At 40.2% G+C, this 27886-nt stretch overlaps 4 protein-coding genes across 7 annotated transcripts; all 4 read right to left on the bottom strand.

Moving 5' to 3' along the window:
- Nucleotides 1–347: 347 nt before the first annotated feature.
- On the bottom strand, nucleotides 348–11891 carry LOC115056929 (AT-rich interactive domain-containing protein 3A-like). Of its 4 annotated transcripts, none has more exons than XM_029523727.1 (9): nucleotides 11647–11891; nucleotides 10383–10976; nucleotides 5389–5463; nucleotides 5211–5283; nucleotides 3666–3849; nucleotides 2960–3210; nucleotides 2484–2771; nucleotides 2300–2389; nucleotides 348–1747 (listed from the first exon to the last, which is right to left on the bottom strand). In XM_029523727.1, the coding sequence occupies exons 1-9, from the start codon at nucleotides 11668–11670 to the stop codon at nucleotides 1608–1610; spliced, it is 1719 nt and encodes a 572-aa protein (XP_029379587.1). In that variant the 5' UTR covers nucleotides 11671–11891; the 3' UTR covers nucleotides 348–1607. The 4 variants fall into 4 exon arrangements, with proteins under 4 accessions (XP_029379587.1, XP_029379588.1, XP_029379589.1 ...); XM_029523728.1 differs by having other exon boundaries at nucleotides 2484–2768; XM_029523729.1 differs by having other exon boundaries at nucleotides 2487–2768.
- Nucleotides 11892–12828: 937 nt separating this feature from the next.
- On the bottom strand, nucleotides 12829–16115 carry cox5aa (cytochrome c oxidase subunit 5Aa). The gene is made up of 5 exons (XM_029523174.1): nucleotides 15981–16115; nucleotides 15056–15172; nucleotides 13870–13991; nucleotides 13635–13752; nucleotides 12829–13536 (listed from the first exon to the last, which is right to left on the bottom strand). Exons 1-4 carry the CDS (start codon nucleotides 16051–16053, stop codon nucleotides 13639–13641), a joined length of 426 nt encoding a protein of 141 aa, XP_029379034.1. The 5' UTR covers nucleotides 16054–16115; the 3' UTR covers nucleotides 12829–13536; nucleotides 13635–13638.
- A 1971-nt stretch (nucleotides 16116–18086) lies between these two features.
- LOC115056208 (ribonuclease P protein subunit p25-like protein) lies at nucleotides 18087–18707 on the bottom strand. The gene has a single exon (XM_029522480.1). The coding sequence runs from the start codon at nucleotides 18705–18707 to the stop codon at nucleotides 18087–18089; it is 621 nt and encodes a 206-aa protein (XP_029378340.1).
- A 1946-nt stretch (nucleotides 18708–20653) lies between these two features.
- On the bottom strand, nucleotides 20654–27262 carry LOC115056207 (protein mono-ADP-ribosyltransferase PARP6-like). The gene is made up of 22 exons (XM_029522479.1): nucleotides 27206–27262; nucleotides 25919–25994; nucleotides 25380–25497; nucleotides 25218–25278; nucleotides 24659–24749; nucleotides 24513–24579; nucleotides 24255–24404; nucleotides 24024–24165; nucleotides 23731–23862; nucleotides 22965–23060; nucleotides 22755–22847; nucleotides 22552–22677; nucleotides 22399–22464; nucleotides 22212–22279; nucleotides 22056–22104; nucleotides 21764–21876; nucleotides 21593–21665; nucleotides 21397–21466; nucleotides 21227–21306; nucleotides 21062–21125; nucleotides 20883–20967; nucleotides 20654–20781 (listed from the first exon to the last, which is right to left on the bottom strand). The coding sequence occupies exons 1-22, from the start codon at nucleotides 27260–27262 to the stop codon at nucleotides 20685–20687; spliced, it is 1974 nt and encodes a 657-aa protein (XP_029378339.1). The 3' UTR covers nucleotides 20654–20684.
- Nucleotides 27263–27886: the final 624 nt, after the last annotated feature.

Here is a 27886-nt window from a genome sequence, read left to right as displayed (position 1 = left end):
AAAATAAAAATGTTTCCTTTCAAAAAATGTGCAATGGTAATAATAATAATTCAAGAAATGATACAAGCTTGTCAGTTGCTTTGAACCGTCATTGTTCAAGATGCTGCCAATTTAAATAATTCAATGCATTGTTGTGTACTTTCCTGTGCAGAGGTATTATGCGCTATACATAGACTGCATCATTTATTTTCTGCTTGAAGTCATAAGGTAGTGGAGGAAAAAAAATGCAATATTTTCCCTTTCAACTTAACTAAAAACTAGTTTTATGCGAAACTATATGGGAATTCATCCATTTTTGTGTATCTCTATAGACATAAAAGCTCATACAGATCAGGGTTTGTCTTCAGCACACGGTTGCTTTATTCCTCATGGCTACACGTCCAAGAAATATGTTGATTAAAGACCAAAACAGAGTTCAGTTTTTTGATTTTTTTTTTTACAGTTGCTCACAGTGACATTTGCTTGCAATGATATGTCTTCTTGATTGTCCACATACAGTATATTTCAGCAGATGGCTAAATTAACACATCATGCATTAAGCATTGCATATTTCTCTAGTAGAGCGAGGTAGCACTGTTTCAGTGTTCACGTGTCAAAAGCTTGAGGTCACTAATGATACATTCTCTGCATTTATACAAATACAACACAGTAATATTTTATGAGACAGAGTTCAACAGTGATGAGTCCAGAGGACATTCCTGAGTCCAGAAGAAATTCCCAAGATACTTATCGACATGGGAACTCAAATGAGGTAAATGTTGCATCACTTCTCTTACAAATCGTCGCTAACAGAAACCTTGTGTCCCAAGTTTTGCCTTCAATTCACAACTGACAAGAAATAAATGTTTTGCACTTTTTGAGCCACTCCAAACGATTAAATAATGCATAGGCATAGTACAAAACATTTAGCATAAAAAAAAATAATAATAATTAAAAAAAAGAAAATCAAACCTACAACCAACTTCTTTCAAATTCCATTTGCTTCTTGAGGAGACAAGTTTTTGAAACTGATGATGTACAAAATCCCTGAAAGCTGCTATGGAGTACCAGTATAACCTATACAATTTCACTCAAATTAAACCAAATTTGAAAAAATAAAATAAAATAAAATAAATGGTTTCAGTGAAAAACTGTGACAGAAAGGAGCAATGACAGCGTTTGTTTGGTCCTTATTAGCTGCACTTTGGCGATCACACTGCTGTACTGACAACTATGGAGGAAAAACAGCGACAAACCTGTTTGACAATTAACTATAAATGTAATGAATACCCCACCCAAAAAAAAAAAAAAAAAAAAAACACAACTTGGCATAGGGTCTCACTGTGCACTTTTCTGCTCTAAAGACACTTCTGAACAAACTATAAAGCCATTTCCACATGAATCGGACTAGATCTAAAAAAGGATTTAACAGGCACTGAGGCAAACTGTGATCTGAATATTGTCAGTTTGGATGCCTTTGAGATAAAGATCTCTCAGAGTAAATGGAAAAACTGAGTGGCTTCATGTGTTGCAGCTGATTTCCCCTACAATTCATATAATTCTTGTCTGACAAGAGAGAAATACTGTGTGATCATTTGACTTAGACCTGATTTAAAAGCCAGTGAGCCTTAATTTGGTCCCTTTGAGGAGGAGGAAGAGGAAGATGAGGGGCTGTGTGAGGAAGACAGGGCACTGAAACCACTTGTTCCTGCCAGAGTTACAGCCTGTGATGCCACGGGAGCAGCTGCCTGCTGGGCAAACAGCGTTCCTGCAGTGCAAAGATCACAGCTTAGCGTTAAGCGTACAGACAAAGGGAACTTTATAATTATAATGACAACAACAGAGAAAACAACTTGTTACAAAAACAGATGCAAAAGACACTGATACCATCTTCGCTGTGCTACATCTAATGTTGCAGCCAGCAGGTAATTAGCTTTAGCTTTAGTTGAGCAGAGAGGCTGGAAACAAGGTAGAAAAAACATTTGGCGATCCGCAAAGCTCATTAACATCACAGTCTTTCTGCCAACTAAACAAACAGGATATAGTGTGTTAAGAAATGAGCTTGGGAGGTGTACGTATGGACCAGGCTAGAGATGCTCATATTCTTTAATCTGGCCTAACTACTTGCTCACTCTGGAGGAATACTAGATCTCAAATTGCCAGATTTTTATTTTAAGAAGTGTAAGATCTAAGTTGTGCTTATAAAAAAAAAGAAATGTGATCATTTAAAAAAAAAAAAAAAAAAAAAAATCATAATATTAACAGTAAAAGTTCTAACTTGTGTGTTAGTCGGCAGACAGAAAAAAATGGAATGGCTTACCTGAGTAAATAGTACCATTGACCTCCACAGACACACTGATACTGGCTGCCCCATTTGTTGAGATACTCAGAGACAAATCCTGTTTGCTCTCTGTGGGAAAACGACAAGACACTCACATTCATGGACTTTCCTGTGATTACGTTGCGCAAAGATTAGGTCTGTAAAGCGGCAAAAGGCAACTGACCACGTTGTGCGTTGTTAAGTTTGAGGCTCATTGGGTTGAAATGAGAGGCCATTGCCAGGAGGTTTTGTTGGAGGGCTTGCTGCATGAGACGCTGCTGCTCCTCTGCCAACCGCATCATTTTCTTGTCTGGCGCGTCGGCTGCAGCTCCTCCTGCTCCTCGCTCCAGCCGCTCTCTGAGATGTTCTAATGTGGCTGCTTGTGCCAGCTGCTGTTGTTGCTGCTGCTGCTGCCCAAGCGCCAGAGCCATGGGCAGCCGACTGGCTCTAACAGGGGTGGAGGTCTCATCTGCTTGAAAACAGAATCAACAGAATGAAGGAAGTACCTGACTAGTAAAACAATTAGCGCTGTAAGAGTCCAGTGCGTCTTAGTATTAAACAAAGTGGTTGTAGAGTTGATCCAAGTGTCTCCAGGAGACAAGGCCAAGAGTTTTCTAAATAACTGACATCAAATCATTGATGCCAGCAGTGATTTCATACCTGTGTTTCTCTTAAGATTTGGGTTAGCAGATGTACTCAGGCCGTTGTGTGTGATTGGGGTGGTTTGTATGGTGGGAGAAGACAGGATAGCATGTGGAGCAGAGCTCGGGGAGGGGGAGAAGCGGTACAGGCTGTTGGTGTAGCTGGGTCGCCGACCCTCTCTGCGGTTACTGTCGATGGCCGCCTGAAGCTCACTAGGAGAGCTCAACCCCTTCTTATCACACTCAAACGGGTACAGGTACTTCATATACCTAACAAGGATGGAAACAAAACAATCAAAAGCTGCTCCAAAAACTCTTCCAAACCAATACAAAAGAACGACTTGATTTGTATAAATGAATGAATGCGTATTATTATTATTAAATGAAGATTTTCAGTAGTACAGTAACAGCTACGAGATTATTAAACATCTCCTCAAACATATTGAACGCTGAAAATAGAATAACAGAGTAAAAGTGCTTAAAAAGGTAAATAAATACACTTGAGTTTTCATCTTTTCTATGAAATAGCCTAAATTTCTCTAAACCTTATTTACTACTACTCTTTTAACCCATATAGACAAACGTGTATTTTATATCTTGACAAGCTGGTAAATGAAAAGACAGTTATTGCCTTATCATGGACTCCAGTTCATTTTCTTCCGCTACTTATCTGTGAAAGGTTCAACATGGTGAGCCTTTCTGTTTTCCATCTGACAGACACCTACTGAGTGCGGAGTGTGAAAGCTGCACTGGTGATCGATGTGGGGAGGTTGAGGCCTTTGGTGATTTCCCTCCAGATCTTCTTGTTAATAACCTCCACCAGGCCTCCTTTCTCTGTCACAAGCTTATAAAGCCTGTACAGGTCCAGGACCTGCTTGGCCATGATGGGAATGCGGTTCACAGGAGTTCCTGAGCAAATTGGAGGATGAGCACAAGAAATAGGAGTGATGCACTGCGATTTGTCCTCCTTGACTGGTCTGTAGAGTCACAACATGGAAGTGGTTGGCATATTTTGACCTCCCCACCTGAGACCTGAGGTTTATGTTAGGTAATATGGCTTAGCATGTGTAATCTGTGTGAGAACACTGGGCTAATGAAGCTTATTTCAGATGGATGGGGGTGGGGATAATTCCACAACAGCAGATTTGTGGCTGCATTTATTGCAGTACAGGGGGGAAGGGTGACTGTCTATCACCAGGATGACAGTTAACCCGTTCAATCCCGATGAGGAGCAAAGCCAATTAATAAAAAGGGCTAAAAAGCAGTTGTAAAAATAAGATTAGTTTGCACTTAAGATAACAAATAGCACAAACACATTTGCCATGACCATGAACCTTGTCGAGATGTAATGATTACTGACTTACCTGGGATCTGTTTACATGTTGGATAAAAACTGAACTAGGCTGGACATGTTTCTTAAACAAACTCAGCTGTAGTTAACAACTATATATATGTTAAAAGCCATTTGTTGTTAGCCAAAATGTACTATTTTATATGGGGGCATTTTGTTTTTAATTGGGATTGTAATGATGGTAAAACTTGAAAGCTGCTTTAAATAATTTTTGGACAAATTTTGCCAAAGAAGCTAAATGAAACAAAAGCTTGCCAGCATTATTTTTGTACGCTTTGTTTGTCTGACGTGACTGATCGAACCAGCAGGGCTGATCGCTCACATGAGAAGCTTAAACTTCACTGAGATCCCATTAGCCAAAAAGAAATTAAAAAAAATGCTGCTTTATGCAAAAAAGATGATAAATTCTGCATATTTGAATAATTTACCTCATACACGTTTAGGCTAACCCTAACCCTAACCCATTTCAAATTTTGTAAATCTATCAATCTAATTGTACTCTGTCAGTGAATTTTCTGGGATATTAACAGCGCAGTGAACTATGATTGATTTATAAGATGGTTAAAATAAACGTATTTTCATATATATTAATACCTTACATTTTCCTACAAATGTTAACATAACATTTAACAAAAAAAAAACAAAAAAAGAACCCAAACCGAAACAAACATACAAAAAAAAAAAACATCAATCAATTAACCCCAAAGCAAATCTCGGCCAAAGATCAGAGTTAAGTCTGACAAGCGGTTTACGGCAGAGAGTTTAGTGTTAACGTGAGCTCTGGGTTCACTTGCAGGTGAACAGATGTTATACAAATTCCTGCTGCTCTAAATTTACGCGTCAACGCTAAGGAAATGTAATAAATGATTCCTAGTGCACAAATAAAAAGAGAATAAGGATGTATGAAATGAAGTCTTACCTCGCTTCTGCATAAAAACAAAGAGCTCATCAAGAAACTCCTTCCGCTGTGGGTCATTATCCAGCTCATAAAGCTGCCAATAAAAAAAAAATAAAATGAACAACAAGGTAATCAACATTTTTTCTGAGCATCTCATGCATTTCCCATTTATTTTCATTCGCTAAATTCACTGACATACCTTGGCAAAGTCCCTGGATGGCTCTCCTCTTACTTTTCCTCCGTCGTTCTCATCAGCCCAAATGGCACTTCCTCTCTGTTGGCAAACCCGAGAAACAGCAGTCATACTAGTTTTCATTATAGTCAATGTGGGGGGGGGGGGGGAAACCCCACCAAGTTTTTACCTGTGAATTCATTAGATATTCTACAATAGCTTATTAGAACAACATTTAAAAGGATACTGTACATTAGGTGGTGTTACTCTACATAATACTGACCAGGGTTGCACAATATGCAAAAAATAATGGACGTAAAAATCATTCATTAATCAGCGTTTATCTTGGCAGATGTTGTAATTGTGATATGTTGTTCAGTTGTGCTTTTGCATTTCAGGGTAAAAGCAACAAACATATTCCTTCATCTGTAGGGGATGATTTGTTGGTCGAGGCATCTCTGTAGTACCTGAATGTTACATAATACACAATAATGTTGTGACAGTTTTATTACCATTATCAAAAATTGCATTATCTTGCACTTTGCCATATTGTGATTCTGATTAATTGTACGGCCGTATTACTGACCATCAGACATTGAATATATAGACACAGGGTAGTTCATATCCAACAAAGCGCTTGTCGTATCCTCCACAAGCTACCGTTTCTATTTAAAGAGTCTCTTTACATTTGCCCTATTTTCCTCAAGGACTCTGGACTTTGTGCTCGGCCAAACCTGCTCTTTTTCCCAGCAATGAAACCAACACTGTCGGAGTGCCCTGCAGTAAGCTGCTGGGCACAGTGAAACAAATGAATGAAAGGCTACAGAGTCATTAGGTACTAAAATGTGACATGTCATTCCTCTATCACCTCCCCCTCACCGCGACAGTTAAAGTTTAAAATCTGAGGGGAGGGCAGAGTGTGTGCAACTGTGTGGAAAAACCTGCTGAGACCTTTTTGTCCCACTAATGCGCATGTAGAGTCGCCTGATGATGCAAATATGGAAATCAAACAGGATTGGCGGAAAGTATTGAGAATGGCTTGCCATAACAATAACATTAAGTGGATGACGCCTGTTTTTCCATTATATCTCTATTCAAAACTGATATTACATTTCATTTATATAAGGACCATTGTTGATCCAGTCGCCTCTTAGTAAATGTTTGTTTTCCTCTTGATTTGCTTTCTGTGAATGAATGAAAAACACTGCTGACACGTTATTCAGTTCCTCAGGTTTTATATCAAAACACGGATGTGTATTTAAAACAACAAAACACGTTGGGGGGATTTTTTTTTTTTTTTGACGCATTCACAGTCACGAAACATTTGAGAGTAATATTTCAGCCTTTAGACTCTATATGGGCCTCCAGTTGAGCTGTTGGTCCCTGATGGTTGATTCTTATTTTCTCTTGTGTGTGCTGGTTTGGTTCAGTCAAAAAAAAAACAGTCATAGTAAAATTTACTTCTCAAAATGCCCTGACATAGGTGATGACGGGCTGTGGCAATATGACTGTCATTCTACAGAAAGTGTGTCTGAACGCACAACACGAGTAACAGGAAACAGAATCTGTTCTGCTTGACAGCGACCCCCGCCGCCACCCCCCACCAAAAGTTTCAGACACACGTCATAGCTGCCAAAATGTTTTTTATTTGAGAAAGTTCTTTAGATATAAAGGGTGTTTATTACTCTTTGGAGTTTTTACGTTGGCTTAGACATATTTAATTGTACCATTTTCAGTGCCCTTTGTGGTTGCTCGTGTTGTTACTGTCAGTTGTTCTGTGGAAAGACGTTCCACTTGACTTGACTCATGTTTATAGTAAAAACACAAACTGCGAATGCTGACGCACAATAAACAGCTGTGTGACAGTGTGAAGTATTTCCCAAACTTTGTCCTCGGATGTGTCACCACAAAGTTTATTGAAACTGCTTTTGAACTAGTTGTTTAAACTGTCGCGTGAAAGTGCATATTGTCATATTAATGTTTTGCCCTGGTTAACTCCTGTATCAGTCTCGTGTTTTGGTTTGGCAGATGATTAAGATTTAACCTTTAATCGTTTTGCTTTATCTTACATTATCCATTTCATCCTTTAACCACAATGTAACTGTTGTGTGCAATACTTAATCATTTATTTACCACTTGTAGCAAACTATCATTCAGCATTTCCACCTTAAAATTAATATCTCATCCAGTTATTGATTACTTTTAGCTAACTATATAAACTCTTAATCCATTGCTTTTAGCCAATCATTCATTACTGTTGAGCTATTTATCCGCCTTTAGCTGAAGGACTTATCTCTTACTTCTAGCTAATTTCACCTCTTACGTCTTCCTGCTAATTATTTCTACCATTGTTCCTTACTTTAAAGGGAACTTATTTTCTAACTTTGACCCATTAAACTGCGGTGCAGACATCTGAGTCACGATGAAGATACATTAAAAAAAAAAATGATTTCTATTTATTTAACCTACTCCAAGATCTTTCCTTGTAGTGCTGACTGCAGCAGTGCAGGTCCAACATAGCGGATATCACTGTTGTCGAGGACACCTGGACACAAAGAGCTGTTGACACATCTAATAGCTTCACTTTACAGTTCATACTAAAAGGACCTCTGCTGTGGCAGCAGCCTATTGATGCGATGGTAGATAAAGATCCCAGTCTTTCACCATGAAATAGAAATAAAACCCTTCCCCCCTTATTGATGAGCAAGTGAGACCTACTGTGGCTCTATTAACAAAGAGCTTTCAGTTAATTGCCCACAGAGCTTTCACACATCCTGGCCTGGGAACCCTGATAGCATTCAGTATGTAGGTCAGCAAAAGGTTTCTTTTGTTTTGTTAAAAAGGGGCTAGTTTTATGAGGCCTTTACATTAATTTATGCATTTCAATAAGAAACGATTAAGACTAATTTATGTTGCCACATAAAAGTAGTTCTGAGGGATCATACCTGCTAAACCAATCAAGATCAAATTTACACTTACTTTTTTGAAGAAATTCCCATAAATTAACTCTAAACGGTAACAAAGAAACTAGGCCTTATAATGAGCTTCATCAAAATCATCCAGCAGAGTAGCAGTGAAAACCTATCCACACTGACATTCAACATGACAGCAGGGGGGACAAATTTTTTATCCAAATAATCTGTTAAGTTATTAATATCTTTAGTCACCCGAATAAGTCAAGATCATTTATCTGGCCCCCTGCTGTGATCATATCTGGGGCCAAGAGGGATAATTGGATGTTTTTGTCCCTGACCAGCCACATTAAAACACTTTTACAGTGAGGCCACATGCAAGGAGCGAACAATGCCCCCCCACCCCCCCCCCCCAGCAAGGCGAGGCTTGTGCAGCATGTCAACTGTAACTACAGATGTCTGATCAACAAACTGAGGGAGACAAATACGAAAGCTGGATATTAGGGTCTTATTGGCGTACATGTCACATTAGATAGCTTTCTTAATTTTTTTTTATTTTTTTTAAAAATGGTTGGTAAAGTAAGACGTGTTTTTCAATCCTCTCTTTACCTGCTATATATTTTACTTAAGCTTTCTAAACTCAATGAAAAGTCTATTAAGATTTATGTCTGTTAAGCTTATTTAGCTTAACTTTGCTGTAATAGTTCACAAATCTGGACGAATTCAGGTGGCACTCGACACATCACCTGCCATTTGCCATTTGAGCTGAAAATTTGAAATGAAAGTCTCAGCTCACAATCATGCCCCTTCAAATGTTAATGATGGATTTGAGATTGTTTTTGAGGTGAGTAAAAGGAAGCCCGTTCCCCACTGCAAAAGCCATATAATGTATTGATTACTTGTAGCTAAATTAAGCTGCCATGTAGTGTTGCCAAGCGACAGCTAAATTATGCAAAGCCATGCGCTGAGCTGTGGCTACCATCAGCAGTGCGTTTCCAGGCCTGGTCAAGGTTTTACAAGAAACTGATGGCCACCTAAACTTTTTCTTGGCAAAAACAACCAGGGATTCCACAGAGGTTGTATTTTTTTTGGACCATTAATCGGGTAAACAGAATGAAAGGATGACACCAGAACAGAGGTATGTAAACTCTTGGTATCGCATAGCCTTCCAAAAGCCCATTCTGCTCCACTGAAAGTGCTGCGAGTAAACTTTATGGCTAGTTTCTTTCTGGTATGCTGTGAGGCACTAACACAGGCTTCCCTCTGCCCACAGGCCTCATTAATCATAATGTATTGTATTGAAGTGGGGCCTTTTCGAGGGAAACATACACACATGAACCAATCAGATTAGCCCCCATAAAGATGAAAAAAGATTCCACAAGGAGAGCCTGTTTCCAAGTAGTTCAACATATCTGCTAAAAAACATGCTCACAATTACCGGCTTTGGATGTCATGATTAATGTCTTTTCACATGCTTATGAGATGTGGCTGATACAACCAGGGGGGGGAAAAAAATCCTCTATCCTAACAGCAATTCCTGAGACAAGGTAACCCTCAAATCCAACCGGGTCCATGAATACACGGTTGAGGCCTTTTCATTAATCCACAGCTCTCATTTCAACTCCATCTCTTGTCAATCCTGAACTCGCCGCTTTGAACGCTTATAACTGGACCAGAGCCAAGTCAAATGAACTGAGGCGGTGTCAAGAGGACTTATTCTGAAGTACAAGACATGAGTTGAGGTATGTACAGAGGTGCGATCTCTGATCTGGACGGTAATTAAATACTATCAAGTATGGGCATCTTGCCAAGGGGATATCATCCTTCCTCCTTATGTGAGAACACAGCAGGTAGCTGCGAGGCTGCCTCTCAGTAGGAAAAAGAAAACGTGTCAAAATAAGAGGCAGGGCAAAGAAAATAAAAAGTATCTGACATTCCTGGCTTTGTAAAGATGAAGTAATATCCAGGCTACTTCAATATTTAAGTACAAACAAAGAACCAAGTGGAGACTGAGATATTAGGATAGGTTTTACATATGATCTCAGATTTATGCACAGACGGGAAAAAACTTTGGTTATGACTTTGGTTTTCAAATGTAAGAAGGCTTACTTGTTTAAAGGAATCATCGTAGCCCCAGTCAGTGAAGCCATTGGGTGACGTGAAGACATGTTGGCCCGCAGGAGACAGCAGCTCCTTCTCCTCGCGCTCCTGTTTTACTGCTGAAGGTGGAGATTCAGACATTTGCTTCTGAGCGGTTGACTCAGATGTGGAATAGGGAGGGAAAGGGAGGCCAGGGACTTGCTGCAGTCTGGGCTTCTTTGCCTGCTGCTGAGGGCCATTTTCCTCCTCCTCATCTTCCTCTTCCTCTACCTCATCATTCTCCATCATTTCCCGTTCCTCTTCATCTGTGCCTTCATCATCTTCACCGGGATCCATTCGGTTGAAACTGCGGTTCAAGGCGTCTTGATAAGTCTGTCCATCTGTTTTGCCGTATTGAGGGTTGAACCTGGAGCCAGAGGCCCTGACAGCCGCAGCATGCTGAGCGAACAGGAGCTGAGCTTGTATAAGTTGTTTTTCCTGAAGATTCATCTCCAATTTGGCTTCTTGTTGTCTCTGCAGCTGCTCCATCACTGCCTCCAGCTTCACCCCAGCAGGACTGGACTGAGGACACTCAGATGAACTGCCCTCCTCAGATAAGACTGACTGCGGACAAATACACACATCAACATGGGGAGAACTTCACTGAGAAAGCTTTCTACATTACGCCAGCTCATAGCTTGATTTTTGTTCTTACATGCTGCAGCAAATAATCCAATGTCACTAATAACGTAAACTGCCTTGAACAAGAGGGCTGAATTAAACTTTTACCAAAACTATTGACGCAATAGGTTTTATGGGCAACCTATTCGTTTTGGGTGTCGATCATGATTTAAGTTACTGCGAAATATTCCCAGCCACAGAAAGCCCATTAATGTTGGATTAAAGTGAAACAAAGCGTGAAGGCTGAAGACAATCATTAACACAAATGCACTGATTTAGTGGAAAACAAATTATCAGCAGGATACACACGTTTCCTCACTAAGACGTTCTGTTTTCTCAGGTGGGGGAAAAAAAAACTAAAAATGAGGAAACGAAATCGAGCCTTCAGTTTTATAGAGGAGAAAAAAAAACAACTTTATTTCAAAGTGCAGTTAAATGCAAACACGGAGTCTGCTTCAAATGGGAATAATGACCGAGTTCGTCAACGCCTGCACAGAAAACTCCACAATTAGAAGTGCACTTGTTGTTAGAAACTGTTCACATTTATCGACATTGGCTTTGTTACTGTAACAAACACGAGTGTAAGCGTTGAGCTGCAGTCGTCGACACTCACCATTTGCGCCTTTGAGTAATCCATCACCGCCAACAGGTCTTACCTAGTTTTTCCTTCTTTCCTCCGGCAGAAACAAATCGCGTCGCATGACCAGCGTGTATTTTTTTTTTTTTTTTCACACAGAAACGCTTCTTGTGATTAAAGAGAAGTTAAAGCTTGAGGTGTGGAGGCCGGACTGATCGGAGCTGGAGGAGGAGGGGTAAGTAGCACTGCGCTTTTCCTCCCTGATCACTGCGCATGGAAACTCAAACATCTCTGATTGTGTTTGGCTGAGTGGCCTGCACCCCCAACCTGGATGAATGAAAGACCCGCCCCGCGCACAAAGCTCGTAAAGTGGCTTTTTTCTCGCCCACATCTCTCCACGATCCCCCGCCCACCTCACAAAGAAATGCCCTAAAACTGAAACCACCGCTATTATTCAAGACATTAGTGGCTTATTATGGTAACACGACCTTTGCTAAAAAAAAAAAAAAAAAGAGAGAGAGAGAGACCTCTGCACACTTTCAGCCATGCGACTGGCAAAGGTCTGTTTTTCTGCAGTTACATCTGTTGTATCTCGCAGCATAAACACTCTGACAGTAAATTTGGAGTTTCTATGTCATACTCTCATTTAATTTCTTAAAACAAAGAAAGCACAGTAGTCTCCATACAAAATGCGAATGGCCTGAGGCCTAGTGAGGATCATCTGACATAATATTTTCAGCGAACGTCCCTCGGGGTCAACTGTTTATTTGATCCTTCCAAATAAATGAGTATGAAATCCCCTGACTTTATGCATCGTGTTCCCCAAGTAGGCCACAAGTTTATTATGAGTGATCAACTGTGGGCTGATAAACCGAAGTTTTGACACCTGGATGGATATCTGACGTGCTGCTATTCTGAGCAGCCACACACTACATGTGATAACATGGCCTGTCTGGGAATCAGGGACTCCAGTTCCTCCCACCCTTCTATAAACAGCCCGAGGCTGATGCTGTTGACATTAACTTGCTGTTTACAAGATAAAATCTACAAGACTTTGCTTTCATTATGCTTAGGTTGAGAGATTAAGACAAAATATTATTTACATTAAGTCTGAGCGTCACAGAGAGTTGAAAAGGGCAGTCGCAAAACTTAAGACAGCCAAAGTTGTGTTTTTCTTAAAACAGGAACGAATAGCTTCGATAAAAGAGGCCATTTTATTTACAAAGTCAGTCAAACCTTTCAAAGGGAATAAAGGTCAGATATACTCACACATACATATAGCTTTACCTTCAATTATACTGCTCTATTGACATTCTGGTCAATTTTGAGATATTTTGCCTTCCCTCAAGCAAACCTGACAAACTTTTGTATCAAGAAAGTTATAAAATATAAACAAAACACCTCTGTTAATGGAAACATAGGCTTGGACTATGTAAACAAAAGGACCATGTTGCCTCGAAGGCTGCATATATATCTTACTTTTAGATGATAACATTACACCATTATGTATTTGGACAACTTTATTTCATGAACATGTTAATTTTCCCTGAAATGAAAACAGATGTAATATGGATTGAATACAGTAAAATGATTTCTTACATTCACATGAAAACGCTGCTCCCTGGTGGCAAAATTTGATTCTCACAAGAATGTAATGACTCTCAGGCGACATGCACTGTAAATAGATGCCCTGCACACTATTAAAGCAGCAAAACAAGTGTGTATTGCTTCAACATGTACTCAGCTATTTTAAATATCCAAAAATACTTGTGACACTTAATAAAGATAAATTTTCCTTTATTAAGTTCATTAATATTTTACAAGCAAAAAAACCTAATAAAGGCCAAATTAAATATCACATGTATTATGAGGCAAACATTTAGGTACAAGGATCCTGTGTTCCTGGGTGAACTCCATATCAGACACCTGAAAGAACAAAACAAGTTTCTGTTAGACCACCATCTTATGGCAAATATGAGAGAAATGAAAAAACACAGGGCTATCGAAAAATTTTTAATACTTACTCATTCACAATTTGTCAATGCCGAGCTCTTCAGGTGTTGAGATACCAAGCTCATCTAATGTTGGCCGCAGCTCTTGGATCACGTACGGGTAGATATCTTTATGAGGCCCAGCTTTGTGCTGAAAAAATAACCAATGGTGAAAGCCGTTAATCATTAACTTGTGACCACCAAGTACTAAAGTGCTAGTTTGCAATACTCCCTGAATAAATACTCAGCTCAGTAGCTTTCCTCTCACCTTCACAGCTTCCAAAATCCGGATAGCGCTTGCCATGTCATTTAACCGCCGACAGGCTCTCAGAACTGCCTCAAGAATCTTTGGCTCAGGTACCAGATCATAGCCAATCAATGTGTTCATCCCTGAAAGACGCAAGTAGTACATGTTGATTGGAGAACACACACAGTGACCGGTTAGTTTCATTTAGGCTGATACCACACACACCTTCCTGGAGCTAAAAATACTCGCAGCAGTTATAGTAAATCACGTAGTTGTAAATGTTTACCCTGCTGTAACACAAATTTATTTTAATCTGTGTGGAAAAAAATGTCACCCCGTAGTTACAAAATTTATGTAACTACTACTTTTAACAAATGTAAAAAAAAAAAAAAAAAAAAAGAAAAAAAACATTTGAAATATGCTTTTAAAAGATATTTGTTGTCATTAATAGTCAGAGTGCTTGAGGCTATTGGCCACAGACAGGGTAAGGAAGACGGGAAATATGACCCAATGACAAGTTTTTGCTTGGTTTATAGAGGAAGATTCAACCATAAAACCACCTCCTGTTTCCTTATGCTTTCCTCTGATACACATTTCTTTCCTGCAAATCCAAGAGTTGCTTCTATTGTGATTTTTCTTTTTAAACTGGGGTTCAGACCAACAGCCCTGTGCTAAAATATAATGTATATTATTGTTGTATTACATTTATATTAAAACACTTGACGCAATGACAAAGTGAACGGATTCAAATGGATCTCAGAGCAGGAGATAACACTGATACTGAAAACTTTCCATAATACACCTGGCCCTTGGCGCAACTCTCACACACAGACATTTTGCATGATAGTTTAATCAAACATCTCACTTTACATTATATTTACATGTTTCCCTTACAACAATCTTACTTCCATACAGCATCTCGTTAGTATATTTATCTTAAGTTTTTATTCATCATTTGAACTAATCACTCCTTAACCATCATGCAGATTCAATATTTGCATAAGCGTTCATCGTCACTAGCTGCTGGCCTGCCAGTGACTAACACCATTGACTTACTTAAGTTAATATGCTTGTATTCACCTTTGAAAGTAACATCCTTATTCTGCAGTAACTGATGGAGATTATCTATCTTACAGTTTTAACAATTGTTTAATCTGTTACGGCCTAACCCTTAAGCGTCAGTGTCACCATCTTTCCACGAACATACCTTTTCTCAGCTCCCATGCGTCAATGTCTGGCTTGTTGAAGTAGGTGACCCAGCGGGCATCAAACTCTTCATCTGTCTCTTGCTTCCCATGTGAGTAAGACCTTGAGGCCAAGAGAGCTGGAAAAGAAATAATAAAATATTTTTTAGGTCAGCAATCTGTCAGCGATAAAGTAAGCCAGTGGCATCTCCTGTGTCAGGTGGTGCAGGAGGGTACAGAGAGCACAGTCAAGGATATCTGCTCCGGCTCAAGTGGAGAAAGGACAAATGCTGTCAAGTAATGTAACCCAGCTGGATGTTTGCCAGTGTCCTGACATGAATATCTACTAGGTCCATTACACACGAAAAGGATCTCTACTTATTTGTCCTGAGGTGATTAAAATGATTTTAGAATCAGACATAAGGATATTGATTGTAAGTTTCCAAACTTGACATTAATTTAATTTCTCTCATAGCTTAAGCTGGTGACAGGCAGCTCAGATAAAACAGCACAGCACATAACTGTTGTGGAGTTTCCTAATTATTATTGTCGACACCGAATTGTGTCCAAACCAAAACTATTTGTTAGACAATTCGGTGAGCTGAACTAGTTAGCATGTTAGCAGCTAGCATCGGCAGCACAACCACAGGGCCCGAGATCAAGCCTTCAAACCCGGTCACGACAAGGACACCATGGAGCCGACCCCCGGGGAAAGCTCAGACAGCACACGGGCAGGTGTGGTGGGTACAGGCTCTGTCAGCAGCAGCCCGAACACCTCAGTCCTCGTCCCCATTTAGCGGCGGCGGGTTTTAATTCACAGTTAAAGGTTGATCTCACTATTACGCGCCGGCAGCCATGATTTCCGCCGGAGCTTCAAATCTGACCGGTTCACATGATGCCAAAAATCAAGTAAAAACATTCAGAGGCGATGAAAGACATATCGGATACCTTGGCACCCTGGCTGGGTACGAGTTACACTCCGGACGCCGGAGATAGAGAGTCGGACGGCGGCTCTGAACATGATGCGGGGCTGCCAGCTACACGTACCGGTCCGGTATGGCAGGAGGCTAATGCTAACTAGCTTCGCCGGTCACGTAGAACGAACCCTGCTGCGCATGCTCATTGATGTCTTTTCCTGCATCGTTGACCTGCTGGCTCTGACGTTGACCTAGAAATTAATAAATAAAAAAACAAAACAGATAAACAAAGTTTTTCATACACAGTGAGCTACTGACAGCACATTCAACAAATTAAAATAAAGGCACGAATAGGTTTTTTCAAACAACCAATTTTATTCAGAGGATACCGAACAAAAGAAAATCACATTTTTGGTGTGGAAGAACCTTTTCCTTTAACAGAAAAAAAAAAAAATCTCAGGTATACTTTACACAGTTTTAAAGGTACTTGCCTAGGAGGTTATTCCAAGCATGTTGGAGGACTTGGTATATTTATGGGTGTAAGATGTCTTAGTATTTTCTGTCTGTCCATTTAAAACATGACTGACGGCATGTTTCACGGCCAGGACTCCGTGGAAGGCCAGAACATCTGCTCCAGCCCTCCTTGTTCCTCCAGTCTGTGAAGAGCTTCTGGTTGTCATGCTACAGAATGAATTTTGGGATGAACCGACTCCTCCCAGACAGTGTGATGTAAAAAAAAAAAAAATCAAAACATCTTAATCCTAAAACCTTTGTACAACACTTTACACTCAGCTGGTAGATCAATAGCCACACTTAGTTGAAAGTAATACAGTCAAATACACAAATCTTGCAGCAAATCTTGCCTTCATAAAGGTTAGAGTCAGCTGGCACTGACATTGGTTGGAGTATGTGGTGAACTGCATTGCATTATATCGAGAAGTGTGTGATTATTAGCCAAATAAATGACTGAACATAATAAACTGGCAATTGAGTGTATATTTGTTTTCATTTAGAGTTACATTTTCCTTTCTAGAAAATGGATCAACACGGTCACAAATACATCAACAAACAAACAAACAACAGCACACACACAGAGACACAAAAAAACAACAACCATGTCAAAATGGTATAAAACACATTTGATGTCTCTTGGAATTTACTCCCAGCTACATCTTGTAAATGCAGTAATATGACAATTTTATACAATATTTAAGAGTGAAGAAAAAGGTTACCGGCTGATTAAATTAATCACTGACAGTTATGGGATACAGGTGGTAATGGGCATGGATAAATAGGTCAGTATCTGTAAAAATACAGACTTGGAGGTTTGAACTGCTTCTTTTATATAGTTTGTTTGTATCATTCAGGTAACAGATGGTTTAAGGGTTTGATATTTAATTTGCAAAACTTTCCAACACAGTCTTAAATATAAGCTGAATAAATCAGTTTCCTATTTCCATTGATCCATTACAATGCAGATGATTTTCCTCAAAAGTAGAAAACATAAAAAAACTATTGATTTAAACCTTGAAATGTATATTTATATTGATTATAAACAACCATGACCTGTCCAGAGTGTATCCCGCCCCTCTCCCTGAATGTTGGCTGGAATTGGCTCCAGCAGCTCCGCAACCTGGAAACTGAAAAGCGGTGGAAGATGGATGGATGGATGGATGGATAAACAACCACAACATTTTGTATCAGCATAAGATCAAATATTGCTAATCCATATTTACAAATATTACCATTCACCTTGCTGCTAATAGTAATCTAATCACACATTAGTTTTCATAAAAAAATGTGTCATAAAAGACAGATTTCAATTTCAGCGTGCAGATGTATTGCTATAAATTGTCACGTCTTTTTAAATTCTCAGTGAAGCTCCATCCAGATCTAATGTTGTGGATTTCAAATCGAGAGAACCTCTTGTTTTGTTTTGTTTTTGTTTTTTTTTTACCATTAACTTAACTTACTGTCACTTACATGAACATTTGAATATACAACTTAAATTTCAGAAATATTTCCCATTTTAAGATAGCCTCAGCTGTGATAAAAGAAAAAAAAAAACATAACAAAATAACCTAGTGAGGAGGATTAATGTTATTTTTCTAGCACTTCACTATTTTCAGTGAGACAGTCAGGGGGAACATACACTCCAGTCATCCAGACAGAGTCTCTTGGCTGCGTGCTGTGAAGAAGGACTGCGAGCCGGGCTGAGCAGAGCTCCACGTCGCTCTGTGTCCTCTGTGGGAATGCTGGGGAATTGTGGAGGTTGGTATCCAGGCTCCTGGGGATCCAGGGGGTCTTTAGAGAGCAGGATACAGATGGCAGGGACTGTCCTCTGCATGGCTGTACCTGTTGGTCCCCCCTGCTGTGTGCTGTCCCAAACCTCTTTCACTGTCTTGTAGTAGAGTTTAGACAATTGGTGCAGCCCCCCAACCTTACGTTTCAGGATCTCCACGCAGGTGATGGTCTTGGTAACTCCCCGTCCTGAGCCGGTGAAGACTACTTGTCTCAGTGCTGTCCTGTTCACGTCTCTTCCCTCTTCATCCATGCGAGCTGTTACAAACCGCAGTAAATTGCGGATCTTGCTCCCTTCTCTCACTCTCATGTGCAGGACGTCTGCTCCCAGGCCCGGGATGGGATATGGGCTGCTGTCCTCGGTGCGGCTCACTCTCCTGAAGTTGCTCTGGTCAAGTTTCACAGAGAGCGATGAAGATGGGACGGAAGAGTTGAATGAAGCGGACTGTGCTTCCATTACTGTGCAGCACTTGAACTCATCTGACCTCTGGGTTCAGTCGTTACCTGGAAAACAACAAAAACAAACAGTGCAGTGCGTTGTTCCTGATCCAGCCACCTTGGGTTGTTGTTATTATTATTATTTTAATTGCATTATCTTGATCTTCTCTCTGTCTTCTGTCCACACTGCAGGTCCATTTTGCCTTCAGAACACTGAGATGACAGCCGGCCGAGTAAAGAGGGCATTTCTTCCTCTAATCCCATTGATGTGAAGGAAAAGATGTCCTTGCTCTATTCAGCACTGAGGACAGCTGATGCCAACAAACACATATGAGGCTCAGAGAGAGACATGTACAGTGGGACAAAGTGCTCTTAAAGGCACATACAACATTTAATTATATCTGTCATATTCTAGTTTTCTATGAAGCTTTTGTTAAGCCCTTAGGAGCTCTGAGATCTTATTTGTCCACGCGGTTGCTTGAATTGTATGGATGAATAAAGATGAGTTCATTAGATTTAACAAGGCGTGAAGTGAAATAATTATTTTGTTTCAAGCAAATTGATCTTGACTGTCCCATTTTGTTGGTCTTCACAGTGAACAGTTTTGTAGATATTGCCAGGCTCTTCGGTCTCAATGGGCTAAAACTGTTGTGACATATTTAAGATTTGTTTTGTGACAACCTGCCCTCTGCACTATGATTAGAGAGCCATATGGTCCTCCAGAATTATCTTCCTCTGGGCGATTACAGCATCTTCACGTTTCTCCTCCCCTCAGTACATCACCTGCCAAGCTGACCCAGAAAACACTCGCACTCATTTTTAATCACTGGCATTTATGAAGACAACTACTTTTTAAAATGCCAAACTAAAGGGTTAGGGCAAAATAAAAAAGATTTCTATCCAGCGATGTTCTCATAGCTGCTCCGTGTGAAGGGGCTGAACCGCAGAAGGAAGCGAGGAAGCAGCGGTGGGGCTCATATGGAAGCAGTATGCTGTTATAATGGTGCATTTCTGCCTCAGAGGATGGTGTGCACTCCTTTTTGTTTGCTCACTCAAACAGTGAACACATAGATGAAATTCTTAATCCTGTCAGTGTCATTCAGAGCAAACTGCAGCTGGTTCCCTGGCGATTTATCTAAATTATAAATACTGATTAACTGTTTATCATTGAATCTATTCCCATTATGACAAAACTTTGGGTTTTTGGTTCACTATTTAGGTTCGCTATTTTTCTCTGTACTTTTTATTTGAAATTGCTTACTTTTGTGTGTGAATTTGGTGAGCCATCTATTGTGTGTTGTAGTTTAGCGTTGTTGTCGTTTGTTACTGAAAGAAGAATGTGACACAGAATGTGAAGTTTCGAATATACAGTCTGAACAGTCTTTACAGTTTTTTGATTATGACAGCCATAACTTAATCAGGGATTTATTGGCTCCTTGTCAGTAATGAATAGACTCACAGAGGGATTATTGGTTACACTTCCATCTCGTGGTGCAACACATGTATTACACAAATATTAGGAAGCAAATTGGAACTTTGACTTCTACATTAACAAGTAAGAATTAGACAAAATAAGCTAACACTGCAAACCTCTGTTTCAAAAAGGTCTGGTTACTAAAATGTACAAAATAACAGCTTCAAGCACAAATGTATGACACTGGCGGAAAGCACAGATTTAAATTACATCAGACTGTAAATTAAGATATAAGGCCGCAATGGTTTTACAGGTATGTGACTCTACAAACCAGTTTCTCACATCTCATACAATTACAGATGATGAAAGCAAGAAGATGTTGCTCATCCATTTCTTTAAAGTATTTTCCTTCCTTTGAATTTGGGTTTTTGCTCAACAAAAACTGCTCAGTGTAATATCAGGCAGCTCGTTGTTCATCCAAAATCATTTTAGCCACAAACGAAGATCTATGTTACATGTTTTTATGTTAAATCTATATTCAAATCATGAAGTTTTTCCATTCTTCTTCTTCTTTCTTTTTTTTTAACACCGCTTTGAAGCAATAACTTGTGAAATTTCCCTGTGGATCTTGGCCTCCTGAGTGTTGATGTGAACATCTCCAACCTCACCGTTTTCATACCTGACAAAAACAAAGGAGGACAGTTTTTCAAAATCTGAGAAATTTCTGATTGTTCTATGATGCGGGGACATTCACTTCTCTGCAGCTTTTATGTTACTCACACAAAAAGAAAACGCGTGCACACATGGTCGGATATAGGACACACCCAGATGTTCCCATGTTTTTGAAGGTCACTTGAGGTTACGACTGGTAACGCAAACAGGCACTGTTTATAAAATAATATTGCACAATATATGATCAAATCGGGGCTCTTTGTTACACTGTGTTATCTCATATTTACCCTCACAGAGTGCGATGCAGCTTAGATTACTGCTCTGTAGAAACCTCGCTTGCTCAGGCTCTTCCTGAACCAAGACAAAAATACAAGATAAGATTCCCAAAAAAACAAGACTTTTTTTTTTTTTTCCTACAAGAAGCATCTAAACAAACGGAGGCAAAAATATACCTTTTTGACTTTGTTTATTCGGTTGTATTTATTTAGAAGTACTTCTTTTGTGGGTATTTGGTGTCGACCTCTACCCATCTCTGAACAGACGTAAAGGATATGTTTAGGAACATATAGCTGCATGTATGTACTGTTTGGGAACATATTAATTAATTAGTGTGAATTCTTACCAGAATATCCAAAAGATATGCTTGAGACAGGACTCAAATAGATACCTTTCCCATATAGAGCTCCATGAAGCTGAAATAAATGAATAAGAAAAAAAAAAAGAGTCAGATTTTAGCTATTAGTAAGTCTCAAATATTCATATACAAAACGTCTGTAAGGATGAAATCTCAACTGGACCTTGATATTTCCATGATTCACCTGTAATTTTGTGTTTGAAGCATTAACCAGTCCCCTTCTTAAAATGGAGTGCCAGTTTTCAATGTGGGAACCGCTGAAAGCACAAGATAATAAGAGGTGAGCATATGAAGCAGGGCTTCAAAATTAGTGTTGGTATGAAGGTTTTATATTAGAGCCAGGGATTTAACTCACTGGAATGCAAAGGTGCTGCCATAAAGCCTTCTGGCAGTTTGAAAGCGAGCCTCTTTAGATGGAGGGCTGCTGATCAGCAGGAACTGATGTGGTGTGCGCATGAACTTCAGGTGCTGTTGTGCAGCGATGGATTAGAAAATAACAGCGAGAGGAACAACGGGACAAAACTTACACACAGTATAAACCACAGCATATGTTTTAATATGTGGCCGTTAATGATAGACTACTGCTGTAAAACTGCCAGCTACTGTGTTCAAACATCAGACTAACGGTCTAAACTGCTCTGTCGTACCCTGTTCAGTGGAAGCTTGACAATGTGTGATCTGTTGCTTGCTAAAATCCTGTTGTCAAACATACAAACACACACCTGGATGTGAATCTAAGAAACATGATCACGTTACTTTGAAGAAAATAAAAGAGGGCCATTTTAGTTTATCGTGTCACTCACCACTGCAGTAGGGGATAAGCCAGAGGATCTATCTTGTCCATCTGCTTCTTTATTTCAGAATGTGGACCCTGGAAATGAGCTGATGTTTGTAAAACACTCAACAACTCTCATTCTTCCAAAAGGAGGATAAGATTTAAATTGTGAAAATTGTTTCACAAGTTCTGATTTTTATTGTTAGACGAGTCACCTGAGCCATCCTCCTTATTAACAAGATGCTGTCTAGGGCTTTTTCCAGCCTTTCATAGCTTTTCCTCTGCCAAAAAAATAGCACAAATGTTTCAGAATTTCAAAACAGGCAGACTAATTAGTCTATTTTGAATAAGATTGGTGCAGCTCATACCTTAGGACTGAAGGCCAGGGCTTTGGGGTTGTGTGGATCAACAACAGAAGGGTACGGCTCAAATATGATACTCTTGCGTGACGACTGAAGAGCAGCTCTGCACATAGCAACCAACAGATCAATCACCTGCAAGAACAGATATGATTGGAAAAATCTTAAGTATGGGCACTCATACTTCGAGTGTGCACATGTTTGTCACCAACCTCTGCTCCGGTTGCAACCTCCTCCGTGGCTCCGGACATGACCCCCAGCGTATGAAAGGAGAACACGCATAGTTCCCTCGTGCAAACTGCAGGCTTCAAATACACAAAAGAAACCAGTGACTGTGTACTGACGGACACCTGCATTTTCATTTCCCATTCAACAGATCTGCTGCTAAACATCCAGTTAATTTCTTCGCAACAGTGTTGTACCTTTAACATGGGGCTGCTCTGAAACACATGACGCTCATCACAGACCACACAGTATTCATTCAGGGTGGGCATCCGCTGCTCAGCATACCTCATTATCTGTGTGCGAGAATGAAAAGCTGATCTCTTAAAACACCACTGTTCTGTGCATATATTCTGGCGTTCACACATAAGCAACATCATCATCTTAACCACTTCCGCCCCAAACAGCCTATTTGTACTGAACTGCTCAGAGACCACAGGTAGTTTCTTCTGTTACGACACTACAATCTCTGCAACTAAACAGCCTGATGTCAAAGGTCATAACAAACCACATGAGGCATTACAAGAGCCTGCGACTCAGCAAATACGCCTACGCAACTCTGTAAATTCCATTACAAATGAACACGAATGCACATTTTTGTTTGTATTTTAAGATCTCCTTCAAATGAAAAAAAAAAAAAACGAAAGTGATAAATTATTATTATTAATTTAAAGCAAACACAATTAGAAATCACTGTCTCAGTCTATGTGATCTAATCTCTGAATTATATTATTAGATGCTCCTGTAAAATTGAATGCGATGCAATACGACAGCCCTACCATATATTCTGCTGTAAATACTACAATCGTGATGGCTAGTTTTCATTCAAACCTTGCAAAAGGTCTGAATTAAACTAACTATTTAGTTCTCTTATATTCAAATGAAAAACATTAGAAGCGCCTCTCAGCGTAATGCAGATCGGCACACCACCCCTGCACAACCTCAGCAGTATCTTTAAGGCTTTACCTGAAGTAAGAAGCCATGCTGCAGAGTTGGGGTATTCTTATAGTGCCTGATGGCCTGGGGAGCGAAAAGCAGCTCTATCCGTTGTTTAGTGTTAATCTGTGCTGATGATTTGATGGTTGATATCACCACCCTCTGCAGAAGAAGACATACACACTTGTATTATAAAAACTCCAAGAGTGGAATCTGAAATAGCCACAGTCACAGCAGAACAATTGGATGGTCGGACATTTGAGCGAATCTCTGAGAAATTTTATTTTTAATTCAATATCTCCAGCTCAGTGGGGAGTCTTCACCTTTCCACCGGGCGTATAGGTGAACAGCTCCCCCGGGGAATTCTTCAAGGTGTAGGAGGTTGTGTGATGTGAAAAGCGGCTCAATTTCATTGCTGGCAAAATGATCCTCCCTCTCATTGTCTGTTCCTGGAGTTCGTTGGACCTGCTCATAGTGAAGAAGTGAAGAGATGCTCGGGAACAGCAGAAATAAACATTATCCTCAACATCATGGTCGTCGACACCATCACATACTTTGAGAGTGGCAACCAGATTCTGAATCTGGCACGAACTTTCTTGATGGTTCCACTCGGCCTGAACCAGCTGTTTCTGTTCTTCTGCTGAATTACAACCCTCTCGTTTGTCAGGTGTCTCCACTCCCGAGATATGAAGAGCGTGAGAATACTGGGAAACAGAAAGTTAGAGGGGCTCTTTATGTAATCAGGTGGACAATGAAAAAAAAAAAACACGCACACACATCAGTGCCATGAGGATTATGATGTAAACGCTCACTTCTGAAGTTGTTTCCCAAAACTGGAATTGTCTTTGTTGGATGGCTGAAAGACTTCAACTGAAGGTGCTGCAACGGGAAACATCATTTAATTAGTCGTCACACATTTGCACAACGCTGACTTTGTATCAGTGCCAATGACACTCACCGGGTCCATCCAGATACTGAGAGTGAGAAAAGTGTAGACGGATGACGACGGGCTCGGATGGATTTATCTTCCAGGCTTTAGCCACGTCCTCCTGTAGGAACACGCAGAAAATGTCACCATATTAGACAGGCTCGCAAATGTGTCAATATAGTAAATATGTGTACACTTGAGTCCGGATGTTTACCGTTGAGAGATTTGGGCTTTTGTCACTTAACAAATAAGTTTGTTTTTCTTCTGAAAATGTGATATTTCTCAAGTGAAAATATGAAATATCTGAAAGATCAGAACAGAACAGAAACCGATAACACTATGCATCATATACATCGGGGATATTAAAATGTATTAAATGTCATAACCTCTGGATACCTCGAGTCAGTTTTGTACAGTTTGCTGTGTCTGGATAAATTGAGTTTGTCTGACAACACATATGATTAGTATGTTTGCATTTATTCCATGAGAACACTGGGAAAAGGAAGTGTGAAGACATTCTGATTGATGCTCCAATATGGGTCCATTACCCGACTGTGACTGTAGAAACAGGGCTGTAGATTTGACTTACATCCATAAAGTTGGGATTGATGTTCAGGTCAACATCCACATCGTCAATCGACCCGTACTCACTGAGAGAAGGCAAAAATGAGAGAATGTATCAATAGCAGAAAGGCAGCAGGGACCCCTTCATTTTCAGGCACCGGTTGACGAAAAGGGATCAGAGGTTCACCTGACTGAGACTGCAGAACTGGAATACAAAGTCCTGATCGCCTGAATGTCTGCCTCCAGCTGGGGGTGCTGATAGAGGTCAGTGGGGCAGCTCTCCTGCAGAGACACGCCAGCACATTTACAGCTCAGCACCACGGGGGGGACTGAAGACTCGAACCACTCTCAGACTTCTGAAGAGACGCTTGTAATTCACAAGAAGCCTCGTTTAATACATGCACTACTAGTCAAAAGTTTGGACGCGCTTTTCGATTCATTTGAATGAGAAGGTGTGTCCAAACTTTTGACTGGCAGTGTATATAATATCTCCAACAGTTTGTCTTATTGCCCTGAACTTTATTGAATTTATAATCAAAGTTTGCTCAATAATATACAAACCAGTGGGAGCAATATCCATCCTGTAACTGCTCGTTGTATATGTTATGGTCAAAGCCTCACACTCAGCCATTTCTGACGTGAATTATGTTTCATTTTAATTGGACCTGGATCCTAACTAGAATATTGTTCATTGCGCTCCAAGGACAATCAAAGAGTTGTTTACATGTATTCCCCACAGGATCTCCTCAGTGTCACTGTCCTCTTCAGGTTGTTTGTCTGTCCACCGTTGGCACTCAGTCTCCTGGGGGGTTAATGGGAAAAGCTGTCAGTCAAAAGATCCTGTTAATTCTTCATTAGATTTTTCTGTCGATGCAAACTAATTCTGCTAATGTTTAGAGAACGGAAAACAGTGGCAAATGGGCATCAAAGTTTCCCAACAATATTTTATTATATGAGAGGACAAAAAAACTAGCTAAATATTAAATCTAATACTAAGTATTCACAAAGACAATAGTTTTGACTATTCACTATTGTCTCCTGACTGTGATATGCAAATACAACATGGACATGACAGACTCACCATGTTTTCACTTCTTTGGCTCTTCTTCACTTTAAAAAGAAGGAAAAAACTAACTGCAGAAGCTTTCAGTATGTGAAATTGTCATCTCAGCTTCCTCTGAAGTACACATAAGAGGTGTTGATCAAATCCAAGGCTCAAATTAAGTTTTTTTTTTTTTTCCTCTGAGAGAAAAAGTCTAGATATTCCATTAAGTATGGAAACCTCGTGTCAGTCTGAAGGTGACCCTCAAAAAAACCTGAATATTTCAGTCTGATTGCTCAGCTGGGTGTCTGAGTTTGGCCGTCCTCTCCCCCTCCTGTTTGGAACAGAAGGAAGTCCCACATGTTCGATCTCAGACCTACTCAGACTTCAGTGTCACATGATTGGCTGCAGATACAGACAGCCCAATCAGCTGAACCTGGTCCAGAAAGAGGAGAGGCGGAGGATGTGAGGTGCAGCTCCACATCTTTTACTGCACATATGCAGTGTCTATGTCTGTGCTTGTCTGCTGCCTTCCATGACAGAACTTTCACGGTGTGTCGGTCGCGAGAGGGGCACAGGAAGGACCAAATAAACCGTGGTGTTTTAAATCTGTGATGAGATTCCTGGTGGCAGATTTGAAAGATGGTGCTTTGGGTGATGCTCAGCATTAGTCCTCCTCTCTGTCTGCCGTGCTGCAGTCTGACCTTAATCAGCAGTTACCCTTGTTAGCACTTGCCTGCTGCTCTGCAGTCTGGCCAGATTAGACACTTCGAGGACCACATACATCTCATGACATGCAAGTCTTGTCTTAACATGTGCTTTTCTCAGACTAATCCACTTAGACGCAAGCAGGTGTTCGTTTTGTGGCCGTAATATTGTGAGCCCCTGTACTTTATACTGCCATTGTAAAGGATGTCCCATAACAGCTCATAGAAATGAAGTTTGCGCTGAGGTCAGTCAACACATCTCACGATCACTATCAGCAGAACATTGTGCGCTTCACAGAGGTCGCAGAGCAGTCGGATCATACTGCTTTTTGTGTTTTTCTGCCCACCAACAACTCGTTTTATACACCCACTGTTGAATCATAACTTCTGGGCTTCATCTGTCAGCAGGCCAGTAAGAAGAGCGAGCGGGTTCGCAAAGAAGCGACCAGCTCTGAGCATTATGCACTGAGCAGAACACACCAATAACACTGCTACTTGTGTCAGTGCTTTCCTAGTTTTTTCCTAGATTTTGTAGAGGCAAATATCAACAGCGTGTATTTTGGTCCTTGGTGAATGTTTTAAGTGTTGTTGAAAGAAAAAGTGCTATCTGGGAAACCAAGCTGGATATAATCATGTGAGGGAGAGTTGAAAGCACTGCACAGCTTACTGCAGCAAAGTACGGACAGTTCAACCACTTGCCCACAAGAGAGAGCTGTTCTCGAGAGCGAGAGAGGGAGTCCCAGTTCATACTGATGTACAGGCATGCATGAGGCTAACTATCAATAAAAAACTAAAATAATGCAAATACTGTAAATAGCTATATATATAGGCAACGGTCATAGATTATTGCACTTTAAGTCAAAATTATTACATGAAAGGAAACGCTTCAAATCACCTGTGAACAAAATAAACATTCTTCACTTCAGTAACAGTTGTTTTCGACCG

This window comes from Echeneis naucrates, chromosome 16 (assembly GCF_900963305.1).
Source record: "Echeneis naucrates chromosome 16, fEcheNa1.1, whole genome shotgun sequence".
NCBI classification, from domain to species: domain Eukaryota; kingdom Metazoa; phylum Chordata; class Actinopteri; order Carangiformes; family Echeneidae; genus Echeneis; species Echeneis naucrates.
Note: the sequence above shows the minus strand (reverse complement) of the source record. Positions and strands in the feature narration are given on the sequence as shown.

Coding starts and splice junctions, on each gene's coding strand:
- LOC115056929 (XM_029523727.1), bottom strand. CDS start 11,670: ATGGATTACTCAAAGGCGCAAATG. Junction 2,390..2,483: donor ACTTAACAACGCACAACGTG/GTCAGTTGCCTT, acceptor GTTTTCCCACAG/AGAGCAAACAGGATTTGTCT. Junction 1,748..2,299: donor CAATGGTACTATTTACTCAG/GTAAGCCATTCC, acceptor TTTGCACTGCAG/GAACGCTGTTTGCCCAGCAG.
- cox5aa (XM_029523174.1), bottom strand. CDS start 16,053: ATGTTCAGAGCCGCCGTCCGACTCTCTATCTCCGGCGTCCGGAGTGTA. Junction 15,173..15,980: donor TACCCAGCCAGGGTGCCAAG/GTATCCGATATG, acceptor TTTCTTTTCCAG/CTCTCTTGGCCTCAAGGTCT. Junction 13,992..15,055: donor CGCATGGGAGCTGAGAAAAG/GTATGTTCGTGG, acceptor TGCGTCTTTCAG/GGATGAACACATTGATTGGC.
- LOC115056208 (XM_029522480.1), bottom strand. CDS start 18,707: ATGGAAGCACAGTCCGCTTCATTCAACTCTTCCGTCCCATCTTCATCG.
- LOC115056207 (XM_029522479.1), bottom strand. CDS start 27,262: ATGATCCGACTGCTCTGCGACCTCTGTGAAGCGCACAATGTTCTGCTG. Junction 24,405..24,512: donor TTTGGGAAACAACTTCAGAA/GTGAGCGTTTAC, acceptor TCTGTTTCCCAG/TATTCTCACGCTCTTCATAT. Junction 21,126..21,226: donor GAATAAACAAAGTCAAAAAG/GTATATTTTTGC, acceptor GTCTTGGTTCAG/GAAGAGCCTGAGCAAGCGAG.